At 46.1% G+C, this 27,246-nt stretch overlaps 1 protein-coding gene across 21 annotated transcripts in view; it reads right to left on the bottom strand.

The window, feature by feature from the left end:
- Nucleotides 1-27,246, bottom strand: part of DYSF (dysferlin) — a 196,133-nt gene that overhangs the window by 10,641 nt on the left and 158,246 nt on the right. For all 21 annotated transcript variants that reach the window (XM_079792337.1, XM_079792343.1, XM_079792340.1 and 18 more), the window contains 10 exons: nucleotides 22,038-22,136; nucleotides 14,096-14,224; nucleotides 13,629-13,784; nucleotides 12,027-12,118; nucleotides 9,282-9,452; nucleotides 8,472-8,614; nucleotides 6,347-6,486; nucleotides 5,061-5,149; nucleotides 4,717-4,812; nucleotides 3,974-4,115 (listed from right to left, as the gene is read on the bottom strand). In XM_079792337.1, the coding sequence (XP_079648463.1) occupies nucleotides 3,974-4,115; nucleotides 4,717-4,812; nucleotides 5,061-5,149; nucleotides 6,347-6,486; nucleotides 8,472-8,614; nucleotides 9,282-9,452; nucleotides 12,027-12,118; nucleotides 13,629-13,784; nucleotides 14,096-14,224; nucleotides 22,038-22,136 (1,257 nt within the window). The remainder of the gene's footprint in view (nucleotides 1-3,973; nucleotides 4,116-4,716; nucleotides 4,813-5,060; nucleotides 5,150-6,346; nucleotides 6,487-8,471; nucleotides 8,615-9,281; nucleotides 9,453-12,026; nucleotides 12,119-13,628; nucleotides 13,785-14,095; nucleotides 14,225-22,037; nucleotides 22,137-27,246) is intronic.

Here is a 27,246-nt window from a genome sequence, read left to right as displayed (position 1 = left end):
CTGGGTCAAGCCAGTTCTCCCTCACGCCCTGGGTGACCTCAGAATCCCGTGGACTCTGTTTCTCAACCTCCTCCAGCCACCCTCTCCGGGAGCCCGCACCACACGGAATCCCCCTTCCCCAGCCCTGCCCACTCCTGCCTCTTCTGGACTCCTCACTCCCCTCCCTCCTCTCCACCCCGCAGTCCCCATGGCCTCTCATCCTCTCAGGGCTAGCCCAGGCTATGCCACCGGGGGTCCACCCAACTCTCCTTTTCCTTGCGGGTGCCTGTAATTCAGAGATGAAACCCCATCATGGCCAGAATGGACCCACCTCAAATTCTTACCTAGCAACCCAGCTGGGCCCTCAGAACTTCCTGGTAACCCTTCTCCATACCAGCAATGGGCCTGTTCTCTCTCCCTCTCCTGCTCTCTTTCTCCCTCCCTCTCTCCCTCTTCCTCTCCCTCACTCAGCATAATAGCTACTTCTAGCCTTTTCCATTTGCCTCAAGTCACCTGCCACAGTACCAGGAGATTCTCTCTCCTCCTACTTTGTAGAAAATGCAGAAGCCTCTGCTTCCTGCTCCTTCTGGCTGACATCCCCACCTGTCGAAACGAAGGGGTTGTCCCGCCTCTTATTTGAGCAGGCCAATCATGTCTCAGCCTCAGTTTCCCCCCACACCTAGCCCCTTTTAGAGCTTGGTGAGCACCAGAGCTGGTGTGCAGGATGCCTCAGCCCTCCCTTCCCCATTCCCAGGCCCCACTCCGTCTGTCCACAGCAAACTGTTTGCTTGGTTTAGAGCCCTCCCCACCAAAGGCAGCATTTGCTTTGTTATGGAAACATCTTGTGATAGACGAGCACACTGAGCAAAGGCTAACAAGATCAAAGCTACACATAGGCTAGGCAAACTCATTAGTCAACAGAGCTAAATATCAACAGTACAACGATTGAAATTTCTTTTGAGAGCCAAATTTTTTAAACTTAAACTTCTTCTAACGCCACTTCTTCAAAATAGACTCGCCCAGGCCGTGGTATTTTGTGGACGAGCCACACTCAAGGGGCCAAAGAGCTGCATGTGGCTCGCGAGCCGCAGTTTGCCGACCACTGGGCTAGGCCTTCCTTGCCTGCACAGAACCAGGGCTGTAGCTACATTCTACTTTCTGGCAGGCACTATGCAGCAATCTCTGGGTGAAAGAATTCATTTAACCTTGTTTAACCCGTATGTCCTTCTGTGTGACGGCTTCAGAGTGCTCCACAGCACATTCCGGTTTCTCAAGAACGCATACAATCCTGTGTGTCGAGTCGGGAGGGGGTCGTGTGGAAGGGACGTAATGAAGAGAATTAGGAAGACGAGTCGGCTGAGGCACATTATTATTTCCCTTCTTTAAGCCACTCAACCACTCAGGAAAGAAAGGGGAGTCGGAGAACCTTTGCAGCTTGAAGCCTCGAGCTACCTCTGGAAGGAAATCGGACCAGCAGAACCGAAATACCAGAGAGGTATTTACCATGTCGAATAGGAGAGAACCTTGATTCTAGGTGCCCTCCACCTCCAGTCAGCCTGGCCGCGAGGCCCTCACTGCCCACAGTACCCTCCTCACTGTGCTCTGGGTTTGCTTGCTAAGGGCACGTGTAGAGCCACCAGGAAGGAGTGAGGGGACAACTCTTTACTTCTATTTCAAGAGGAAAGCCCAGATGAGACCTCCACTGGAAGACGCTGAGACACAGAGAGCAGAGGTCCTGAACCCACCCCTCCCTCTGGCTGATGCAGACAGCTCTCCTGGGTGCCTTCAGTCTGGGGTGAGAAAAGGGAGGTGGAGAGAAAAGGACAAAAACTTTGACACCTGGAAGGGCAGAGTCACTCCCTAGTGCCTGTCCAGCTTGGACAATAACCACAGGCACCAGGTGGGGAAACATAGGAAACTAGGTAGCAGGAGGAACCTACCTAAGCAACATCCAATCCTATGGACAACCCAACCCATAAGCCAGGTAGGCACCCCTTGGGAAGCTCTACAGCAAGCATGTCAAACTTGCAGCCCGTGGGCCACGAGTTTGACATGCTTGCACAGGTCTGCCCCAGTACCCTGATGGTGGCCATACTGGTTTCCCGCCCGGACCCCATGACCCTTCCTCCTGCTTGGTTTATTTTTTTTATTTTTTATTTATTTATTTTTTTTCTCCTGCTTGGTTTATCTAGGATTTGGAGAAAGGCAGTGGTTTTAGGATTTGGACTTAGCTACATATGATGGTTGTGGCACCAGTGTGGGGTGGTTGTGGGATGGCGGTAATGCCAGCAATGGCAATGATGATGAGAGTGGAAGAAGTAGAGGGATGGTGAAGATGGTGGTGGTGGCTTTGGCAGGAATGGAGCAGTGAGAGAAGCTATGGCAATGTCATGAGTGATCGGGACAGTGGTAGTGGTGATGTTGGCAGTGAGGGGACAATGGAGAATGTGACATTGGCAGTGAGGAGACAATAGTGTGGTGACGGTGGCAGTGAGGGGACAATGGAGAATGTGACACTGGCAGTGAGGGGACAATGGTGTGGTGACATGACAATGGTGTGGTGACATAGACAGTGAGGAGAAAATGGTGAATATGACACTGGCAGTGAGGGGACAATGGTGCGGTGACACTAAAAATGAGGGGACAATGGTGATGATTATTCTGCAACTAGAAGCCCGGTGCACGAAATTCGTGCACAGCGGGGGGTTGTCCCTCAGCCCAGCCTGTACCCTCTCCAATCTGGGACTCCTGGAGGGATGTCCGACGGCCCGTTTAGGCCCGATCCCACCGGTGGGATCGGGCCTAAACGGGCCGTCGGACATCCCTCTCACAATCCAGGACTGCTGGCTCCCAACTGCTTGCCTGCCTGCCTGCCTTCCTGATTGCCCCTAACCGCTTCTGCCTGCCAGCCTGATCACCCCCTAACCACTCTGCTGCCAGCCTGTTTGCCCCCAACTTCCCTCCTCTGCCGGCCTGGTCACCCCTAACTGCCCTCTCCTGCAGGGTTGATTACCTCCAACTGCCCTCCCTTGCAAGCCTGGTCCCTCTCAACTGCCCTCCCTTGCAGGCCGGGTGCCTCCCAACTGCCCTCTCCTGCTGGCCATCTTGTAGTGACCATCTTGTGTCCACATAGGGGCAGGATCTTTGACCACATGGGGGCAGCTATATTGTGTGTTGCAGTGATGACCAATCTGTATATTACTCTTTTATTAGATAGGATAGAGGCCTGGTGCACGGGTGGGGGCAGGCTGGTTTGCCCTGAAGGGTGTCCCGGATCAGGGTGGGGTTCCCTTGGGGCGTGGAGCAGCCTGAGCGAGGGGCCTGTGGTGGTTTGCAGGCCAGCCACGCCCCCTGGCAACCCAAGGGGAGGCCCTGGTATCTGAGATTTATTTTCCTTCTACAATTGAAACTTTGTAGCCTGGAGCGGAGCCAAGCCTGCTGCTCCCTCCGGGGTGGCAGCCATCTCTGTGGCAGTTAATTCACCTTCTACAATTGAAACTTTGTAGCCTTAAGCGGGTGAGCCCGGCCAGGGTGTGCGGAAAGCTTTGCTTCCCCTGTTGCCGCCGGCAACCCTGGCCTGCTCTCTCAAGCTCCATTCTGCCGCCATTTGTTTGAATTTGTTTACCTTCTATAATTGAAACTTTGTAGCTTGAGTGGAGGCTTAGGCCTGCAATGGTTATGGAAAGCTTGGCTTGCTCTATTACCTGGGAAACCTTGCTCACTGTGGCTGTAGCCATCTTGGATTGGGGTTAATTTGCATACTCGCCCTGATTGGCTGGTGGGCGTGGCTTGGCTGGTGGGTGTGGCTTATGTAGCGGAGTGATGGTTAATTTGAATATTACCATTTTATTAGAGAGGATGATGGCAGTGCTTGTTCCAACAGTGGTGGGCAGCGGGAAGGGTATGACTATGGCATGCCAGTGCTGGTAGTGCGATCATGCTGACATTAGAAAGCCCAGGAGCTAACACCTTTGGGGACAGGAACCACACTCACCTTCTTGGTGATGGTGCAGACTTGCTCAGCTGGAAGGTAGTCGAAGGGGAAAATGAACCTCCAGTTAAAGCTGCCTTCGCCTCCCAGGGACCGATAATGCACGTCCGTCTTTTGCTTGTGTTCCTCAAAGCCAACCATCCAACTGGACATAAACATTTTTAGAGAACATTTCCAATTAAGGTTTCCACCACAATATGCATCCTCACCTTAGGCAAATGAGGCATTAAGAAGGTAAATGAACTTGGTAAATGATAAAGGAGAAATCATTCTCAAGAAATCTCCATGATGTACCAACTATGCCACAAACTTTTAAACATTTTAAACTTTCTCTCAGCGGACATCCTCAACCCAAATATTAACGTGGAAGAAGAAATCTAGTCGGGAAATAACTCCCCAAAGGCAGAGGTCACATCCTTAAACCCTCCTTCCTTTCTTTTTTTTTTTTTTTTAATATATTTTATTGATTTTTTACAGAGAGTAAGAGAGAGGGATAGAGAGTTAGAAACATCGATCAGCTGCCTCTTGCACACCCCTACTGGGGATGTGCCCGCAACCAAGGTACATTCCCTTGACCAGAATCGAACCTGGGACCCTTGAGTCCACAGGCCGACGCTCTATCCACTGAGCCAAACCGGTTTCGGCCCTCCTTCCTTTCTTTTCCTCCCAGTCCCTATACCAGAGCCCCCTTCCCAATCGGGCACCACCGTGGAGCTGGGATAGGTGGCAGGAGGATGACTCCCTACCCTTTCACATAAATGTCGCTCATCTTTTCCCCTGTGATGCTGAGGTCATCCAGGATCACGTCCTTGGTGTTCCAAATAATACAACGCAGGAAAAACCTGTGGAGAAGAAGAATTATTCAAATCACATGGATTTCCCACCAGTGGGTGGGAAGTCTTTGACTGAGAAGCCAAGAAGCCACCTTGCCCAAGAAGACTTTGATGCTTGCCTGGCTGGACAAGACTGGGATCCTGTGGTCCGGGTGGTCCAAAGCCTAGCCCAAGCACAACCTCCTTGTCCCACCCAAGCTGGTGGGAACCATCCCACCACCCTGCTCAGCTCTAAGCCTGTGGCTGGAGCAAGTCACCTTTTGGCTCTCCGTGGGGTGATGTTGAAGGGAGGTCCAGGCCGCCCCAGGGCCTTTGGAAACAGGTCAATCCACATCTGCAGCTTCCCCTGAGGAGACATGACCCTGTTCTCTCACATCCTTCTCATTCAACCAACATCTATGACCATTGGCTCTTGGGGCACACGACAGAGAAAATTCAGGCCGGCCATGGAGAGGCTCACCACCCCATAGGGAAGGTGCCATAAGTGGAACCGCAGGGCCAACTGCAAAGGTGAGCCCACTGGCCCACAGTCTGATGACTTGGGTCTGTGCCTGGGGGATCAAGGGTCAGAGAAGGCTTCTCAGAGATGGTGCTTTCTGAGCTGAGACTCATTGTGCCAAATGGAAAAGGGGAGAGGGCATTTCAGGCCAAGGGGATGGCATGCTCGAAGTCCTGGGGGGTCAGAGAGCCTGTTTCGTCATAGAAAGGCTCTGAGGATTTCTACAACAGGAAACCATCTACCTGCCGCCCTTCAGCTCCCTATCTCCGCAGGCCACGTGTTTTTTCTGCCCCCATCTTAGAGAAGAAGGAGCAGGAGTTGCGGCAAATTCTTCAGGGCCACAGAGCTAGAGAAGGCAAGAGCTGACATTTGGACATGGGCTGTGTCCCTCTGGGGAGCTGGTGGCCACAACACCAAGGGGAGGAGAGCTCAGTTCCAAACAGCAGAGATGGAGTCCTCTCCTGTTCTCCAAGGCACCTTCATGGCTGCCTCGGCCCTTCTTTGCCTGAAACCCTTTCTTTCCTCCTGAGCTCACCCACCCTGGGCCTGCTGTCCCTCTGCTCACCCTCCTGCGTGGCAGGACACCCTTGGCCCTCCTGATGACTGTTCTCTGTGGCTGCTCTGCTGTTCTGTCTCAGCGTGCTGGTCACCCTGTCTGAACTCCCCACGGCAGCCCAGCACGGGGCCAGCCACCTGAGATGTCACTGACTGATGATACAGGAGGGCACCCTGAGGCCAGGCTGAAGCAGCAAGGCTTCGGAATGACTCATGGGAAGTCAGAGGTCTGGCCTACACGGGGATGAAGGAGGCAACTCAGCCTCATTCCCCAGGCCCTAGGGCCTGCAGGTAACCTGAGGAGGCCAGGCCCAAGAAGTGCCTTGGAAGGCCAACAGTGGTGACCACTCAGACTGAGGAGGGACACCCTCAAGAAGGGGCTGGCCAAATACTGGGATCCCCGGTGGTGCCTCTGGGATGTCCATGTTGTCCTTGGGGTGGTGCTAGCTTAAGGTTGGGGACTCTGGGGCCTGATGGTTAACATCCTACCTGCTCGATGTCTGGCTGGAGGGGGCTGTAGAGGGGCCGAGACTCCACATGCTCAGGGACCAGGCCTTGCTGCTGGAGGACGTGCAAAGCCAGACGCTCCTCCACTGGGCCCAGGTGTGGGTTCGGGACCCTGCCAGCCTCTGCAGCAGAGAGAAGACAGAAACGTTGCTGGGGCTCAGTGAGCAAGAGATAGGGCAACCTGTAGTCCTAGGGATGCCCCTAACCTCAACAGCCTCACCCAAGCCCAGACATACTTCTTCCAGTCCTCACATCTCACTCTCTGTAGGGAAAACCTCGCTGTCCATGGGCTCCAGGCTTAAACTCCAGATTGCCCACCGCCATCATTTCTACCAAGCCTCTTCTATAAAGCTCTTCTTCCTCTTTCCCACCCATTCAAATCCTGCCTGCCCACCAAAACCCATCCCTTCCCAGAAGCCCTCCCTCCCTGACTACTCCAAACTCTGAGCCTCAGTAACCTCTATTCCCAGATTGGGCATCTACATGCTCGTAGCGCTGTTCTCTGGTTCATGCAAGCTGTTCTATTAGTAGCAGTAGCTAAAATAACAGCACTTATAAACAGGAACCAGGCACTGTTCTTCACAGACAGAACAGGTTGAATCCTCATAATAACCCTAGAAGGTAAGTGCTACGATTATCCCCATTGTACAGATGACAGAAATGAAGCACAGAGCAGTCACCCAGCTGGTCAGCAGGGCAGCTGAGACCACACACTCACTTAGGAAAGGTGCATGACTGGACATGAATACTCCCCTCCCCCTCGTGCTTTCCAGGGGGAGCTCCGCCCTACCAGGGGCTGATGCTGGACCGAGTGAGGACTCAGGGATGGTTCTGACCCTAACAAGTCTGGCCAACCAGCCAGCAACTTAAACTTGGAGCTCCCATGAGACACCTTGACTGGGGGTCAGAGGGTCTATATATCTACACACACATACACAGAAAGGTATGTATACTCAGGTGTGCCCGTGTTCAGCCCCATGCACGCGCACGCGCGCACACACACACACACACACACATTCATTCATCAAACCTGTCCTGTCCCCTTTAATAGGTGTCACTAAGGAAGCAGCAGGGCATCACAGAAGGACCACGGGCCCAGGAATCTGGCTCTGCTCCTAACTGGCTGGGTGACTTTGGGCAGGTCATTAACCACTCGAGGCCTCAACAGCCTCATCCTCAAAAACAGGCTAATGTGAGGCCTCACCAACTCCAGCTTTCTGGCTTTCCTTTCCTACCAATGTATGACCATGAGCCCTGGCCCCTGGGCTAACGCTGCTCACAGACTAGCAGAAGGAAATGAGACCACCCCTAAAACAGATGCACAATCTAAGGAAAAGAGAATGGGGCAGGGCCTAATGCTGGCTCAGCCATGGCCTGGGAGTCAGCAAAACAGAACGAGAAGGAGGGGGTTTGGGATGGGGCAGTCAAAGCCACTGTTCCCCTTTTCTAACTTCAGCACCAGCTCTGACATCAGACATCTCTGAAACCAGCAGGAGCGAGGGGCCAGCTGGGCCTATACACACCACCAGGGTGTCTGAGCTGCTCCGGGTGGGCAATGCAGGCCTCTGGGCACCTCAACATGCAGGAAGCATGTGGTGGGATTCTCAGGCATGAGCATTAGGCAGACCCTGGGGCAAGGTGTGGACTGCAGGACTTCCTGCCTGCCCTGCGGATGCTTTAGGTTCAGGATCTGTGAGTGGGAGCTCAGAATGGGCCATCAGGGACAAATGGGCTAGTGCGACTCAGGTAGAATACTGTTTCTCAGGTGCGCTGTACCCCAAACTCAAATCAAAGTCTGACTCCCCAAAGCCAGAAGCTGACTGATCCTAACCATGACCCTGACCACGGCTTCAGACTCACCCCTGCTCTTGCCTTCAGAAGGGCCTCATCCTGGCATTGGACTGAGCTCTGACCTTGGCTCCACCTTGACCTCTTATTTTTACAGCAGGGTCACAGGTAAGTACTGGTCCCCAGAGTACCAAGCCCATCTGTGCCGCCCTGCTGGTGTGGGTTGTGTCCATTTGGCCCCTTTATGACAGGGAAGGGCCAACAAGAGAGAAGGAGACAGAGAAGAGTCCACAGGTTTCCTGGTCAGGGGGCAGCTCACCTATTTCTTCAATGGTGTATTCTTTATCCTGAAACATCACGCGGTCTGCCTGGTACACGGGGGCTTTGACTCTGTGCTGCTGGCAGAACAGGTGGAGGAGCTGGGAGGGGCGGAGCTGGTCCCTCCACTGGTTCGGTCCAGAGCTGAGGCCCAAACACAAGGCAAAGATGAGATGCTCCAGGACACTGATGAGGGCAGGGGGCGTGCAGTGACCTGTGTACCCACATGCACAACATCATCCACCCTTCCCTTTTACAGTGGGCACCCCATCTGGTCGTTCACTATGACTGGGGATCTCCACTTTACAGATAGAGACACTGAGGCCCGTAGATAATAGGACTTGTTCAAATACATACCCACAGAATTGGAACTTAGATGTTTCCAATTTCCACATTTAGAGAATCAGACCCAAATAAGAGCCAAGTTGGTAGGAAGTGGGCGGGGGCTGTCCACACATGACTTCACCTAACATAAATCCCCTCAGGGTCCAGCTGGGGCCCATGTGTCCCACTGTCTGTCTGCCTCTCCAAGCTCTCCTTTCCTCTTTCCCTCTACGGGTCCTTAAGGAGAACGGGATCATAACAACATGATGAAGAGCAAGGTTCTTAGAGTCAGACAAACAGATTCCAATCCTAGTTCCACCACTTATAAGCTATAACGTCTCTGGGCCTCAGTTTCCTTATCAGTGGAGTCGGCACAAGACCCAGTTGGACTGAGTGAGAGAACACCGGTGAGCTGGCACACAGTACATGCTCAGTATTCGGGGGGTGGGACTGTTGTTAGAGAAGCAGCCTGCCCCTGTGCACCTACACACAGTAGGTCTGTGGGAGCCCACAACGAGCCCCAAACTTGGACAGCAGCCTGTTCTCCAGGTCGATGACGGTCTCCCCAATCTTTTCGTCCTTGGAGAGGAGGTCATAGTCATAGAGAGTGATCTTCAGGTCCTTCTCCAGAGGCAGGGTGCAGGTCAGCTCGAACATCCTGCAGGGGTGGGCGCAGATGTCAGACAACACCAGCTCCTTCATGTCAAGAGAGTAGCAAGGCTCGAGGAGGATCCTGAAGGCCATCCCCACCTCTTCTTCCCCTCCCGGAATGGCCCTGCGGTTCCTCCCTCCTTGGGTCTCCAGTAGCTCCTAACACACACAACCCACCGCACTCTACTGGTACTGGGCTGTGTGTGTGTGTGTGTGTGTGTGTGTGTGTGTGTGTGTGTGTATTTTCCCAAATAACCTGGGCTGGGCACACAGCACCCATCTGATAGACCACAGAATGAATGAGTCAATTGAAACAGAACATTAAAACTGAAGTTCCCCGCAGGACACCAGAAGACCAGAGAAGTGAAACGCCAGAGCAAGGAAGGTGCCAGAGCTCTGGAGTTCACCCAGGGGATGATGGCCTGGGACCCACTTTCAGGACTCTGGGGGCTTCGCACCTGCTTCCGGAGTAGGATGGAGAGAGGATTGTGAAGAAATTTTTGGAGAGAGCTCCTGCTATGCTCTGAGACCCCCACCCCACATGGGGGTCAAATGTGGAGGTGTTGGCCCTTCTCCCCAGTGAGTTCTCTGCGGAGGGAGACAGCCTGGCACTGACACACATTCACACACTCGAGGAAGAGAAGGAGCTTGTGGCAGCGAGGAGAGAGGGGCTCCACTTGGGAGGAGCCACTTTGTTCCCATCTTGGCTGGACCACCACAAGGCCAGACTGGAGCCAGTTTGAATCCTGCCCCTCGGGAGTTGAGGCTCCAACAGTGAGATTGTGGAGAGGCCCATATGAGAACCAGGAAATGGAGGCCACCAGCTGAAGGGACATAGTATCTGCCACATCCCAGGAGCTGCAGTGGGGGGACTCGGGCTCTCTGGAAAGCACCCACCAGAAAATAAATCAGCTTTAAACATCTGACACCCAGAGGGCACCAGGAAGCCAAGACAGTGAGATGGGCCCTCTGCTCTGATAATTTCCCGAGTCCTGGCCCTGCAGGAATCAGAAACCTCAGTGCTAGCCAGAGGGGGAGGAAGAGACGCCAGGCAGAGAGGCAAGCCACACACATCCACATGCTGTACACAGCTGTACCCAAGGTAGACCAGCTGGGAGAGTGGCGCCACTCCCCTCCAGCCAACCAGGGTATTTCTAATTACACATGAATGGACACTCTAGTTACCAACTTGAGACCGTGGGCTTATGACAAAATGCATTGTCTAAACATGAGCAGCAAGTTGCCTGAGCCTGCCTGTCACAGTTTCCACTCAGGGAATGAGGAAGGCAACCCACAGAATAAATGTTTACAGGACACCAGCAGACAAAAACAAATGTGCTTTGATTATATCTCTTGAGTCGTGCTTGTTCAACACATGGGTTATAGAGAGAGAGACTTTCTGCTGTGACCTGGGGTAGGCTTGAAACCCCAGGCAGACCAGCCTGGCCTTGCAGTGGGGAAGGTGGTGAAATGAAGTGGGAGAGGTGTGTTTCTACACTCACTCCCCGACCTGGGCCTGGTCCCAACCTCCACCCGCCCCCTCCACATGGTAAACAGGCCTGATCTGCTGATCTGCTGCCCATGAGCCTGTGCCCCCAGGCTGGCCACTGGAGCTCACCAAGGAGAGCTCCCGCCCCCATCTTCTCTGCAGCCCTTCCTCCAATCCCAGCTGGTGATGGCTCATCACTGCCAAAGACTGTTTCACCTTCAAAAATGGCACTTCCCCAGGCTTATTGGGTCCCTGCTGTTGGGCTGAGTGACCACAGCTAACTTGGTAGCTACCAGTTTGTAAATCCAATGTGTCACTGAACAATATCGGAACACCCCGCCATCTCCTACAAGGGCTAGAGAAATAGCTGCCGGCCGCCCTCTGTGACTCTCCTTTCTTTAGCCTAAATAAGCTCACATCCAAAGAGCAAGCACAGCAGGATGTCTGGGAGCTGCTCCCATGCAATGGGACTGATCTTTCCTTTCCTTAGGTTTCAAGAAGCACCTTACTCTCTTGAGTTCACACCCTTCCTCTATCTAACCACTACAAAGGTGCAGCCAAGAGGGTAATCACTAAACGCAATGAGGGATCCTGGATTAGGGGGAAAACTGTCAAAATCCTAATAAAGTCTACAGTTTAGTAAGTAGTAATGCACCAATATCAATTAACTAGTTTTGACAGATATACCATGGTTTGGTAAGATGTCAACAGTGGGGGAAATTGAGTGAAGGGTAAACAGAAATTGTACTATCTTTGTAACTTTTCTATAAATCTAAAATTATTCCAATAGAAAAGTTAATCTTAAAAAAGAGAGAGACTAACTAGAAAATGCATGCTTTAGATTCCTATTTAGATTTCTGATCTTTGAGGTAATTGTTTATGGGTTTAACTAGGAGTTTCTGCCAGGACTCAAGCCTTTAGTGCACAATGAGGAACTAGCTGAGGTTATCCCCCTAGATAGCCAAGACTTAGAGAATACAGCTCTGCTCCAGGAATCAGGGACTTCCCAAAGGCAGCCACGTCTCCCCCAAGGGGCTGTGGGTTATCCAGACTGGCACCTCCACCCCAAGACCCAGGCTGCCCCCAACTTACTTCCCAAACACAGGCTCCAGAGTACAGGGGATGTAGTTATCCTGGTCACTCACCGATTTCTTCCCTATGGAAATCTTGACGTAAGGATCACACTGAAAGAGGAGACAGAAAGATTTTAGTGAAATCACTTCCCCGGCATATCTCTGAGGCCTCTTCAGCCCTCTGCCTCCCGATGGGACTAGGTGGCCAGCCATCAGGGAGCTGTCATCCTGACATCCTGCCAGGCCAGGGACCTGCACGCCATACCACTTGGCCCTGAGGTGGGCTTCTAGCCACAGTCCAGCAGTGGACATGGGGTACCTGAGTCCTCCATACCCCCAACCCACTTCCCCACTGGCAGAAGGTGGGTGTGGGCCAGGCTGATATCCTCAGAAGCATATCAGTTTGTATGACATAGGTGATTGGGTCCTCTCTGTGACCTCTGCTTCAGCAGATGGAAAAGGAGAGAGATGGCCAGACTTTGTCAGCCAAACCCAGCCCCAGTGGCCTTCCCTGAATGCTTCCTATGAGCAACAGAATTCCCTCCACTAGCTGCCAGGAGCAGGGGCCGGAGAGTGCCCACAGTCATTCTTGGCATCAAGAAGTCCTGAAGCGCATGAGCTGATCATTGGTCACTACCACATCTTGGAGGCCCCTGGTAGTGCCTGTTCTGGGGATGGCTCCAGCAGCCATGACTTCTCACCTTGAAAACCTGGGCTCCAAGGGTAGGACACTAGGCCTTTACCCACAACTTCAAGGACACATGCCAGGCCTACATCTAAGGGGTCAGGAGAGGACCCTAGCCTCATACCTCTGAACTCCAATCGCCCCCATGCCTGCCTCTCCTCTTCCCTCTTTCTCTTTCCAACTTAACTCTGCCTCTCCCCCACCACCTCCCCAAAACTCCAGACTCCTGCCCTCCTTCAAGTTCCCCTCTTTCACTCAGGGCCAGGACTAGAGAGAGGTGATGAGGTACTTGCCTCAGGCATAAAATTGAAAGGAGGGCCAAAAAAACCCAGTCATCAAGATAAGCAATATTTTAATGAAATATTTAAAAAATTAAAACCAATGCCAACAGTCCATGATCAGCAAAATATCAAAAGTTTAAATAAATACAGGATCAGTATTACTGATTTTTCTTTTGGCCCCAGGGTCCATCATGGCACAGCAGAACTGCTGATCCTGCGCCACTTATCTCTCTCCCCCACCATCGAAAGTCCTACCAAGACAAGTCCCAGCCTACACCTTCAAGGTTGCCTCTCTTTATGCCTTATCCTTGTGCAAATGTACTCTAAGAAGTCTTCTGGAGAACTTCTGCAGAGGTTTCTGATGCCTCCTAAAATATTATTTTCTCCTCCCTCCCAGCCTATCCAAACTTCACCAGTCCTTAAGAATCCTATTATTTCAGGAAGCCTTCCTCATTATTCCAATGTCTTGTACTGCCTTAGGCCTTTTCTGAACTCCTAGGGCACTTGGCCCTTGATAGAACTTTAGCCAGCCACATCTGTTTTGTATATTTGTCTGGTTTCCCTGGGTTGCTGTGAACTTCCTAGGGCAGAGGTGTATCCAGATTCTGTAGCCCTTTGTACCTCTGAGTGCAGGTGAAAGCTCTAGAAATGTTACCTTCCCATTGGGGTCCTTGGGCTGCAGGCCAAATGCCTGGATAATATAGATGCGGACCAGGCACTCCTGGGGTCCCTGGGCAGCCAGCTGGTGGAACTGTCTTGGGGGTATGGGGACGGATGGGTCTTCTGGGAGGGGATAAATTTTGAAAAGGCCCTAAAAAGAAGGAGTCGTCAGCTTTTATTTTTATCATCATTGTCACCAACACAATCCCCATTATGATCATGACTTTCATCTCTGCCAGAGTCATCACCACTGAGATCAACCAAGTCCAATGACATCCCATCACCATCATCAGATTCCACATCAGCAGCACCACCATCACTGTCACCACCTCCATCACCCACATGGTCACCAACATTAGCACCACAGTCATATGGATATTACTACAGTACTGTCCCCTTCACTGACTGCTGCCCCTCCAGTCTTACATCTCCCTGACTACAAACATGTCCTCAAGGCCTTACCTTAAATTCCCCAATGACAGACGGGTCCTCCATTTCCTCCTGAGTCTTGCCCCGGTAGAGCTTGAAAGTGTTACAAAAGTCAGACAGGCCCTCAAAGGCCTCCACATTCTCCAGTTGTGTGTCATAGACCTGCCACATGCGGGACAAGAGAATGGGACAGGAAAAGAGAGAAAGAAGAGGGATAGCAAAGGCAGAGGAAACATGACAGTGTTCGAGTGAAGGAAAGGAGAGGAGAGAAGAAAATGAGAGGGAAAGGCCACAAGCAAATTAAAGGAACATAGGCAAAGAGGAGAGGAGGTGGGAGAGGTGGCGATAAGAGATCGGGTCAAGGATGAAGAGAGGCAGGAGAGGGAAAGAAGTACAAAGGCAGAGATAACAAAGATGCAAATAGTAAGGCGGGGGGGGGGGGGGGCAGAGAAGGGAGTAAGAGGAAGACATTCATTTAGTGCCACTGGGGAACAGGGTTTTCTGGTTAATGCAGTATTCTAGGTATCTGAGAGTCATCTCATACACAGGTGGTACATTTTTTCAAGAGAATAAGATTATAGTCAAACAAATGCATGAAAAGCTAACTGATGTTTTGTCTGAAGATCAAGACAGAACTGTGGAAAATTCACAGGTCAGCATGTCAAGCCATAGTGCTCATTGTCCTGATGTCCAAATGGCAATGGGATCAAATACCGGGCCAAGTGGGCCTTTTGAGCACCACTTTAAATTTGTGAACTCAATTTATTTACTTCATTCCTCCCAAACAGCCAATGACTTTTATTTGTTAGGACAGTATTTTGGAATTGCTTAGATTTAAACAAAGCAGTGGTTTTCTGTTTTAGAAAATAAAATATAGTTAATAAATAGTGATATTCAACAACCTAGCAGACATGCTAAGTTGGTTATATCTGAAAGTGACAAGATACTTCAGGTAAGTTCCTTTCTCATAATGTTAAATATTATTTCTCATGTAGGACTAGCTCAAGTTCTAGCTCTTCCAAGAAAGCATTAATTATGCAAGTGACATAGGTTCATTATTACAAAATATAAAATAGGAATAAATATAAAGAAAATATTATTATTGCCTTATATTCTGATTCCCAAAATATAACAACTCATTGTTTGGCTAACATTTGATATGCATCATTTTGAATTTTTTTCTTGTTCCATTTACACAGTTGATTCATTTCAATCAAAGGTCCAGTCTTTTGATTCTTCAATCCTACCATTTTCTCTATTCTAGTTCCTTATTTCTGATTTTATTATTTTCTTCTTTCTATTGTTTGAAGTGTTTTTTTTTAATCTAACTTTATCACTTCAAGCTTTGTTTACTTTGCTCCCTCTATTCTGATAAGAAAAATACTTACTGCTCTGAAATCGTCTCTGCTTCCTACTGCCTTGGCACTGCCCCATTTGTTTTTGCTGTATAATGTTTTCATTTTCTTGGCATTCCGTAATCATAGTTTTAATTTATTATTTGATCCAAGAGCCAGATGCTTCATTAGTTTTCATTCTTTTTTTTTAGTTTACATAAGTTTTTAAGGTTACAAACTTCCTCTGAACTGCTTTAGCTATAACCAGTAAATGCTAATGCGGAGCATTTTATCATTTCCCAGATATTCTGAAATTTTGGTTTATATTTTCTTTTTCACCATTGCTAAAAAAAAGGGGGGGAGGGCCTTAAAATTTTTTTTCTAGACAAAAGTGCCACTTGGGGGCTTTTGATCTTGTTTGTAAGTTCAATTTTATGGTATGATCAAAAAACATTATCAGTGGCATTGGCACTTTTTGGAATTTATTAAGGTTTTCTTCATGGCCTATTACATGGTCAATTTTTATAACTGTGCAGTCTCTATTTTCAGGCTGCAGGATTTAACCAAGTTAATAATTATGCTGGTTTTCTATATCCTCTCACATTTTTGTCCCCTTGACCTGACATGAACTGAGAGAATAAAATTAAATCTCCCCCTACCTTCCAGGGTGTTTCCATTTCTTCTTGTATCTTCACAACAGAAATTGTGTAAATATTGATATATTATTTAGCACATAGATAATCTCAAAACTATCATCTCTTAGAATTGACCCATTTAACGTTATTAGGCGCCATTCTTTGCCTCACTTACTTTGGTGACTTGAATGCACTTTCATCTAATGTGAAGATTGAAGATTGTGACTTCTGCTTTCTTTTGGTTTGCATTTGCCAGGCACACATTTTCCCCATTTTTTTATTTTCAGCCTTTATGGATGTTTTTATTTTAGAGTTAGGTTTTGTTCTGAGATCTGATTTCAATTGTTATTAGTAAGTGATTGATATGGCATATGATAAGTTTATTCTGATTTTACACTTATATTTATATAGTTATATATTTATAGTTTTCTAGATTCAGCGATTATTTTTTAATCCTCACCCAAGAATATTTTTCCATTGATTTTTAGAGAGAGTGGAAGAGAGAAGGAAAGACAGAGAGAAATATTGATGTGAGAGAAGCACATCGATTGGTTGCCTCCTGAATGCACCCCAACCAGGGCGGGGCCAGGGAGGAGTCTACAACCGAGGTATATGCCCTTGACCAAAACTGAACCCTGGACCCTTCAGTCCTCAGGTCGATGCTCTATCCACTGAGCCAAACCAGGTAGGACAGATTCATTGATTTTTGTTTAATCTTTGCCTGCATGGTCTGGTGTGTGTGTGTGTGTGTGTGTGTGTGTGTGTGTGTGTGTGTGATTCTTCCGATATCTAGGATGACTTGGATTTATATTCTCATTTATATAATAAAAGCCTAAGCAACCGTTATGGCAGAACAACCAGAACGACCTGTCACTATGATGCGCACTGACCACTAGGGAGCAGGCGCTCAATGCAGGAGCTGCCCCCTGGTGGTTACTGCGCTCCCACAGGGAGAACACCACTCAGCCAGAAGCTGGGCTCATGGCTGGCGAGTGCAGCGGTGGTGGCGGGAGCCTCTCCTGCCTCTGCGGCAGCGCTAAGGAAGGAGCAGAGAGCTGAGCGGTAAGGAGCAGCGAGCAGGCAGGCAGTAAGCAGCAAGGGGTCCCAGACTGCAAGAGGGATATCCAACTGCCTGCTTAGGCCCAATGGGAGCAGGCCTAAGCCAGCAGGCAGACATCCCCCAAGGGGTCCCGAACTGCGAGAGGATGCAGGCTGGGCTGCAGGAACTGCCCCCACCTCCCCAGTGTACAAATTTCGTGCACCAGACCTCTACTATTATTATAAATTTATATATAGTAATAATGCTCTTATTCATCTTTGTCTTTAGGGACAATATTTATAAATTACCTACTACAGCAATGATAAATTAATTAAGTTGCATCTCCTGTCCTCTCCATCACCCAATATTAGGCAATATTATCTTCCTTAATATTTACTCCTGTACTGTTTGTTTATAATTTGCCGATTTTAAATAATATCTGTCAACACTATTTGTTCTATAATATGGCAATCATTGTCTTACTTTGTATCACATCACCTTTTTTCTTCTCCATCTAATTTTTGTCAGTTTTATCATTTCTACATTTTCAGTATATATATTAATATTCCATTCTATTACCCTAACCCTTCCATTTATTTTGATTTTAGGTCTAAGGTAAAATGTGATCACAACTAGTCTTTTTGTTGTGGTTTTCCCAGTTATCTCCTAGTTGATTAAAGTTCATTCCCCAGAAGTTCTTCAGGATGAGCTCATGGGAATCATATTACCTGTTCCTGAATATGCATGCCTGGGTGTTCATAGCCTTTGTGCTTGAAAGGCAACGTGGCTGAATACAAATCCTCAGTCACCCTTTCTTTCCTCGATGATCAATGGATGGTGCTTTATTATCCTTGGGTATTAAATGTTGTTGTGGAGAAATTAAAGCCACCTTGATTTACTTCTTATTTTAAATGACAATATTTTTGAAAGGAAATGTGCATGACTACACCAAAACATTCTTTATCTCTAAAGTCCAATAACATATACTAGGATTTGTTTCAGGATTGATCAATCTGGGTCAATTTTTCCTTACACAAAGTGGACTTTCTAATATGTATATTCAAGTATTCTTTTATCTCAGTGAAGTGTTATTAAACTGTTAAGTGTTTATTTGTTTTTTTTTTTCATTTTTTTTTATTTGTCTTCCTCTGAAGCTCCAATTATGCAAATGTTGGATCTCTTTCTCTGACGTCTACTAGTATGTGTCATTTTTTCTTTCTTTTTTATAACTCTTTATTTGCATTTCCTTGTGCTTACTTTCTCCATTTCTGTCCTCTATGCCCCTTACCATGTTTTCCAAGGTGGACATTACGCCTTGGGCTCCATCCAATTTCGTGTTTCCTTCTCTTCCTTTCCTGAATCCTATCAGCTCATATTTCATCTCTTCTCATCTCGATCCCTTGAGTTCTTTCATTCCTGCTTTGTATTCTGACTTCCCATTTCTAAAGAGTTTATAGCAAAATATGTCATCTTGTCTGCTCCTTGGCAAACTTTTTCTGGTGGGTACATATCTTCTTCTTTTGGTTAAGTTATGATTTAAATTTTCTCTTCCTTTTTTCATAGCATTTTAAAATTAATGCTGTGTTATTTCTTTTATTATTACTTGTCACGAAATGTGTTGGATTTTCCTATATGAATTCTTTCTTTTGTTCCACCACAGATGCAGACAGCTTTCTGCAAATACGACCCATCTGTGTGATTCTTGTGTAGCTCTACCTTCTCAGCTTCTGTGAACCAAATAGGCTCTAAGAGGCTTTTGTAACCAGCCTGAGCCTGTCTTCCAAGTTCCCATATCCATTGTGGTGAACAAGGGATATAACTTTTATATTTTATGGTTAAACCTCAATTTCAGGAACTATATTTTTTAACTATTTGTTATGAAATTTCCAAGCACACACAACAGTAAAGAGAAGAGATAATAAGCCCCCATGTACTTATAATCTGTCTTAAATAGTTATCAGCATTCTTTTATTAGGGAGTCAGGGTTTCCTGAGATCTGCTACCACTATGACCTTTCATCATTTCCATGCATCTTCTCTTAATTTACTGCCGAGTGGCTTCTACCCAATCTCAGTTGCCTTTGGACAACCCTTACATGTATTTTGGAGTCTGCAAATTTTATTTGTTTCCAACTTTTACTGAAAATGGAGTTTGTGGGTTTGAATGATTTCCAGAAGGAAAGGGGGAAAATGCTGACGTATGCAGCCATGTTCATACTGGAAGTTCCAATAAAATACTTTTTAAATTTCCAAGTGGTTGGTCTTTTTGTTTAGACTTTAGTTATTAATTTCTCATCTTATTACATTTTAATCTGTCTTGTATGATTTCTGCTTTTGGTAACATATTACTAAACTAATATATGATCAAATTTTGTGAGTGTTCTCTGAGCATTAGGAAAAAATGTATTCTCTATTTTTTAATTATTTTTATTCTCTATTATAAAGCTACTTTTAATGTAGCTTAAAAACATTTACTTTGCTATTCATATCTTTTACTTCCTTATTTATTTCCTGCTTCATCTGTCTAGGAGAGAGGTACATTAAAATCCCCACTGCAACTTTAATTTAGCTTATATATTCCTATCATTTTTGCTTTAAGTATTTCTAAGATTTCTTGTTCTATGCAAACATATTTGGGGATTTCTTTCATTCAGATGTACATGTTTTATTTATATAAAATACTCAATTTTGTTTCCTTTGCTTTTCACTTTAAATTCTATCCCTTTTTCTTTTGTTTGCACTGATCTTATTTTGTTTGCCAAAATATTTACTTTTCACCATTCTAAGTTTTACTGCTTTACACATGTCTTTGAAAGATAGTACATGTCTTTGACTTCTGGTATATTCTAAGAATCCTTATCACTTAATAGTTATGTTTAATTTCTTTTTATTTATTAGGAAAATGAATATATTTTATTCTTTTTCTATTGTGTTTTCCTATGATTACTGGGATTTTTTTTTATGCTTTCTTGCTGTATCTTTTGTTCTCTATCTTTTGCTATTGAGACTATGAGTGGTTGTATTCCCCCCATGCTAACGATTACCAAAATATATTTTTCTCTTTACTCACTGTGTACTCCATTCTCTCCATATTGCTGCAGGTTATTTTTCAGTCTCATGTTGGTGGTGGTGGTTTTCTTCTATTTACTTATCCTTAAAGGACCAGTGTTCTTTCACATCTGTCTCTCCCTCCCCCTCCCCTGCCCAGTAACATGTTGAGTGCATAGTTTCAGAGAGCCCATTTTCTTTTGGATACTGTCAGAGATCTCAGAGAGGTCAAGCTGGAGGCCTGGTGCCAATTCAGCATCCGGCATCTGAGGGAGCAGCAGGGGTGGGGGGCGGGGGGCGGTAACATAATGGGCCACCCTGGCAGGAGTTCTCTTGGTTTTTCTCATTTCTTGACAAGGCTACAGTAAAAACACGCCAGACCTAATGTGTCGAACCTTTTTCCTGGTACACAAATAGTTCTGTCTCTTTGCCCAACCTCACATACCCAACTACCAAGTCAATGAAGAGCTTGCTGCCTGAAGCCTCATCTCTGTGCATCCAGGTCTCCAGACACAATTTGCTATAAGCCTCCAACATATCAGACAATTCTTGATGCCTTATGACAATGATGGCGAACCTATGACATGCGTGTCAGCACTGACACGCGTAGCCATTTCTGATGACACTCGGCTGCATGCCGAGGATGAAACATTTGCTGCTCCTGAGGATGAAACATTTGCGACTAGAGTCTTGGAGTTAGTTTTTTCCTCAAAGTGACACACTACCCGAGTTATGCTCAGTTTTTTTGGCGAAGTTTGACACACCAAGCTCAAAAGGTTGCCCATCACTGCTTTATGAAATCGCCCTCCAGAGTACACACTAAAGGCTTTCAACCAGCAGTTACCTGGACGCCCCAGACACCCACCCTGCCAACTAGCCTCAAATCCCAGTCATCAAGACCCTTTAGGGTGCTCCGTGGGCCTCTCCCATGTGTCTGACAACCTTTGCAGTCCTTCTATAAATATGGCAACCAGATATATCAAGTGGAAATATAGGACACCCAGTTAAATTTGTATTTCAAATTAATAAAAAATAATTCTAGATAAGAATGTCTCCTGAAACATTTGAAGCATGCCTATGTTTACCTGAAATTCAAGTGTAACTGGTTATTCTGAACTGTATCTGGCAACCCTCTCTAGGACACTACACAATTCCTTTGGGACATGAGTTTGAATCACCTCTGGTTATCTTTTTCAAAAGTAGCCTATTTTTTTAAAGTGTAATTGTATTTGTGGAATTTCCTCAAAATACCAGAATTTCTCTGACTCATTCTTGACTTTTTGTTTGTTAGTTTGTTTGTTTGTTTGGGTGGGCTTCTTTTCTTCTTTCCATAGAAAGAGAGTATACCATATTTTTATATTTACTGGGTAATTTCTGTCCCAATTGTAGGTGTAGGGTAATCACAGCAACAGTCTTAAGCTGACTTTCCTTTTTCCTTTTACACACAATTTTATCATAGAAAAGTTCAAATATCTTCAATAGCTACAGAATAGTATAACAAATCCCTAAGTACCCATCTCTAAGCTTTAACAATTTTCAACATTTTGCAATTTCAATAATTCTTAATACTTTGAAAATCTATCAGAGGGCCACCCATACCATCCATCTTCCCCCTTACTATTATTTTTTTTGAGCATCTTAAAACAAATCTCAGGCATCGTTTCACCCATAAATACTTCAGTACTTTCTAGCATTCTTCCAAAAATACTTTCTGGGTTATCCCAGCCCACGTTGACTTCTTGCTCTGAATCTGTAGGTGACCTTTCTTACCTCAATTAGTTCATCCGGATTCTTCAGCCTTCAGGTACCAAATGAGGAGACAAACATAAATATACATACGTTCTCTTTTGGTTGTGTCTCCCGTGCCCATCGCATGTGCCCAGGGCTAACAGACAGAAAAGAACATTAGAGAGGCCTCACCTTTAGAGTGTCAAAGTCCTTCTCCAAGTAGGAGCCACACTTTTCCCTCTCCCCGATCGAGGCATAGAATTTGCTCCACCAATCGATGAACTCCTCCTCCTGAGCAGGTAGAAAGACACCCATCATTTCAGACACAGAACTTGCCAAGCAAGGTCCTTCTGGACTGAACAGCTAGCAAGGCCTACAGGTTGGCCTGGACTTCAAAGCACCCCTGTTGGGGTGAGTTTAGGGGAGCAGAGAGCTGGAACTTCCTGACTCTCCAGGGGCCAAGACTGCACAGACTGGAAAAAAAAAAAAAAAGGTTTGAATACCTGCTTGGTGCATTAAGAGGCAGAAGCTCTAGCCTGGGCCCTGTCCCCCATTCATTGTGTGGATCTGTTAAGCTCTCAGGTCTCCCTTTTCCTTTCTGGGAAGTGGGCATAAATCACCTGAGGCTAAAATGTGACGGTTACATAGGGTAACTCTTTGGGGGAAATGTCAATAATGTCTTATTTATAAATATAATGCAGTAGACCCAGGATAACTCAGACCCCCAAAGAGCTATCTTGCACCCGCCCCTACCCCAGCAAAAAAAAAAAGAAAGCATCAAATACCAGAACTCAGCCTCCGCAAGGTCAAATCAAGGTCGAATCCTTGAAAATCAACAAATACTAAGTGCCCATTATTCAAAAAACATTATGCTACATGAGAGAAATTTGGTGAGAAGAAAGGAAGGTTGTGACAACCCACTCTCTGCCCTGTCCTTCCTCCAGGTACTCACACTTGTAGGGAAAGGTAGACAAGCCTGTTATGTATGGTACACACAGGTCTCCTGCACATTCTGTGCCTACACGACCATTTAGCTCTTGTGTCTAGAACACACCTCCAGCTGCGTCCTGTCTATATGTGTGTGTGTTGTCACCCAATGAGTCAGCAAGCTTCCTGAAGGTGGGATGGTCACTCTTCCCCAGGCCTCCCCACAAAATCTCCAGGGGCCGGGCACATGGTCTGTGCCTGTGAGTACCATTAAAGCTCACCAGTTCAGTGGGAATGGCCAAGGACAAGGTGTAAGGATAGCCCATCTGGGACTCACTTTCCTCCTCCATATGAGGGGGTGAGTCAGGAGATCTCCCAGGACCCCCCTCTGATTCTATAAAACGAACTGAATGTCTACCATCGAGTGTCTGGAAGTGTTATTGGCTCCCTTTAAACCAATGCTCAGTCCTTTGAGTTCTGGCATATTAAAGGTGAGCACAAGCTGAAGAAAGGCTGCAGGAACCTGAACGGGCACAATGGAGAAAGGGTGGAATGAGGTTCTCAGCATCTGACCCATCCTTAAAGTATAGCCCTAACACCCTCTGTGTGGCCAGAATGCAGTTCCCAGATACACAGCACAGAGAGCGGGTGTCAGAGCGAGGATGGGTCTGCAGAGAGCCACTATTTGAACAACTCACCAGGAGGAGCTTCTGAAGCCAGAAGAGAGGAAAAGAAGGTCAGATGTGTTAAGACATAAGGTAGCAGAGCTTTCTCACTTGTAACCACTCTTGAAAAAGCTGGCATAGGGCAAGACAGACCTTAGCCCTGATGTTTTAAGTTCAATTTAAAGAAAAAATACTATGGATATATAAACATATACAGACATATATGTCAAACTTAAACCATCACCAACACATGGAACACTATATTTATACAGACATGCCCAAGGGATATATATGCTAAAATGTACATATACAACCCCCCCAAATATACACATGTACACATATGAAATGGTTAGAATGGAATTTCATTTAGCTTTTTCATTCTTCCTCAGTATTTATTTTCTTCTCCAGCCCAGATACTTAATTCTTAAAGATTTGGGTGGATGACTCAGGCTCAGAGTCAGGCATAAAGAGGCAACAACCAGTGTGTTTTGTATGAAGAAATGACATTAACACGGCAGTTACAGAAAAGTGATTGCACTTTCCTCAGTCTTGAAAAATCAAGTAAATTTTTAAAAAGAATATGGAGACGGAGAATATGAATGATACCATGAACAGTATCAATTAAATAGACAAACATTATGTAATCTAAACACAGAAAATATACCTTCTTGTCCAGCATCGTTGGCGCTCTTAGAAAAATTAAAAGCCACAAAGCAAATTTCAATAAAGTCCAAACATGAACCATTATCAATCACACTCTCTAACCATAATGCAATAAAACTGAAAACTAATGAGAAATTTAAAAATTAAAAATCCCAAACTATATAAATTTAAAGGCATACTCTTAAAACCCTTCTAAGTCAGAGAGAAAACCACAACTAAAATCAGATACATAGAAAATATCAACAGTGAGAGGACTATGTTCCCAAATTTGTGAATGGTAGCCAAGTATGAACTCAAAGGAAAATTTAGTCTTAAATGTTTTCGCTTTTATACAGAAGGAATGAAAATAAATCATCTGATAACTCAAGAGATTAGAAAGAGAAAAGTAGGAAGACCAAAAATTGAAAGTGACAAGTGGAAATTAATATAGTCGGAAGAAAAAGGATATTACAATTAATAATTAAACCCCAGAGAAAACTTTTAAAAGATCGATAAAATAAGCATTTATCAAGTCTAGTATTTAAAAATGGGTATACCATTAGAAATCAGGAAGATAAAATAAAAAGAAATTTGAGGAGAATAGAAACATTAAGAGGTTTACCATATCCAAATCAATGAAAAAAACCTTGGAAAATCTAGATGAAGTGGATGATTTTCTAGAAAAATATAAATTGCCAAAATTGATTCAAAAGTAATAGAAAACGAAGAAATCAGTAACCCTGAAGGTGAAAGAGATCTCAAAGAACTACTTAAAAACACACACACACACACACACACACACACACACACACACACCCCAAGCCAAGATGGTTTCTTTGGGGGGAAATCCTATCAGTCTTAATAAATCATTCTTTGTTCCATAGCATAGAAACAATATGAAGTTTCCCCATTCATTTTGGGGGGTAGAGGGGGGAGAGAGGGAGAGAGGGAGAGAGGGAGAGAGGGAGAGAGAGAGAGAGAGAGAGAGAGAGAGAGAGAGAGAGAGAGAGAGAGAGAGAGATCCTATTCCTGAATGAAGATGTAAAGATCTTAAATAAAATACTAACAAAGAGATTACTGCAGTAACTCTGACATGGTCAAGCTGAACTATTCCAGAATGTAGGAGTGCCTCAATATCACTGAGTAAGGAGAGAAAACCCACCTGATCATCTATAACAGAAATCTGGCAACTGTGGCCCCCTGGCCTGCCATCTGGTTTTATAATTCAAATATTACCTATGGCTGCTTTTCAGCTACAAGGCAGAGTTGAGTAGCTGTGACAGACACTTTATGTCCCCAAGCTTAAAATATTTACTATCTGTCCATTTAAGAAAAAGTTTGTCAACCCCTAATTCATAACATGCAAAAAAGAAGCAGGGGTGATAAAATGTTTCAGTTATTCCTAAATGAAACTCTCAGTGAATTAAGAATTAAAGGAAGTTTTCTTAGCATAAGAATATCTTAAAGGAATAGCCAGCATTGTGCTTACTAGTATCAGGCAATCACTCGGGCCTCATAATCAATCTAGTAGCTGTATTTGATATAGGCATTCACTCCTCTGTCCTTGAACTATCCATCTCCCCACCCCTTGCCTTGGAGAGCACAGTGATCCTCCCATCTCACTGGCCATGCCTTCAAAGTCTTTGCTAATTCCTCCTTGTCACTCATCCTCTGATCATCTGAGTGTCTCGGTGCTCCTCCCTGATCAGACCTCTAGTCCTCCCCATCCACTTTCACTCCCTTGGGGTTCTCCTCGGGTCTTACATCTTCAAATCACACACACATTGATGAACCCCATGTTGAGCTCTCTCCAGCCTGGATGACGCCTTAGAACTCCAGCTGCCTATTTCACATATATATCCTACAGTAGGTATCCCACTGGACATCCATTAAATTTCTCAAATGCACCATGTCCAGAATCCAATTTCTGATCATCCCCCACCCACCTGCTCCTTCCACAGTCTTCCTCTTGTAAATAGATGCCAACTTCTTACTTCCAGATGCTCAAGCCAAAAAACAAAGCAGTCACCTTGGACTCCTGTTCCTCATGCTCCACATTCAATCCATCAGTAAATCCTCCTGGCGTCATCTTCAGTACATATTCAGAATCAGACCACTTGTCCCCTAGTTCGCCATCATCTGGATTACTGCATCCGTCTTCTAACTGGCCTCCTTGCTTTTACCTTAGCTGCCAGATCTATCTCAACACAATAGCCACACACATTGGAATATGTCATCTCTCTGTACAAATCCCTCCAATGATTTGCCAACTCCCTCGGAATAAAGTTAAAGCCGTTACAAGTCCGTCATGGTGAGGCTTTCACTCCTCCCTGATCTCATGTCCTCCCACTTTCTTCCTTTCTCACGCTGCTCCAGCCACAGTGGCCTTCCTTGTCCTTCAAAATTACAGCACCTGCATGCTCTTCCCATGGCAGGAAGTCTATTCCCATGATAGATCCATAAGTGCCCTCTTCACCTCCTCCAAGTCTTGACTTAATTATAATCTATTTTACCCTCCTACCCACCATATTTTAAATCACGACTCCCTCCCAGCAAGTGTTATTCCCCTTTCCTTGCTTTTTCTCCTCACCAACCAACATCATCTGACATCGAATATATTTTACTTAGGTTTTTGTTTATTGTGTCTCCTTCCCCATAGGGCAGAGATTTTTTATCTTTTTAACACTATGTCCCCAGGACTTAGAACATTGTCTGGCACATATTTGAAGTTCAGTAAATAGTTGGTGGATATATGAATGCCTAATTAGCAGGAGGATGGGTGATCCTTGGCTTTTAGATTTCCAAAAGCAGATGACATGCCATTAAAATAATAGGTTTAAAAGGATGTTTGGTCCAGCCAGTTTTCCCACCAGAAAGAGGCAAGATGAAAATGTAGACGGCGGGGGGTGGAGGGGGGGCGGAGGGAGGGGTTGGGGGGGGGAGAAGCAAGAACTAGAGATTTGCAATGGTTTCTGATAAGGCACCCCCATACCCTGCCCCTCTAGGTTAGCCCAAAGCTATATATGGAAAATATTGCTCCATAAATTTGGGGATCTAGTAAACAGCAGCCACCAAGAAGTTGCCAGAGGAATTAGGGCATGGAGCATTTAGCAGAAGATGGCTACCTTTGTCATTTCCTGTGGATCCCAGAGTTCATGAAAGAGCTG

Source organism: Cnephaeus nilssonii, assembly GCF_951640355.1.
Source record: "Cnephaeus nilssonii genome assembly, chromosome: 15".
Taxonomy (NCBI): Eukaryota; Metazoa; Chordata; class Mammalia; order Chiroptera; family Vespertilionidae; genus Cnephaeus; species Cnephaeus nilssonii.
This window is presented reverse-complemented; position numbering and strand designations above follow the sequence as displayed.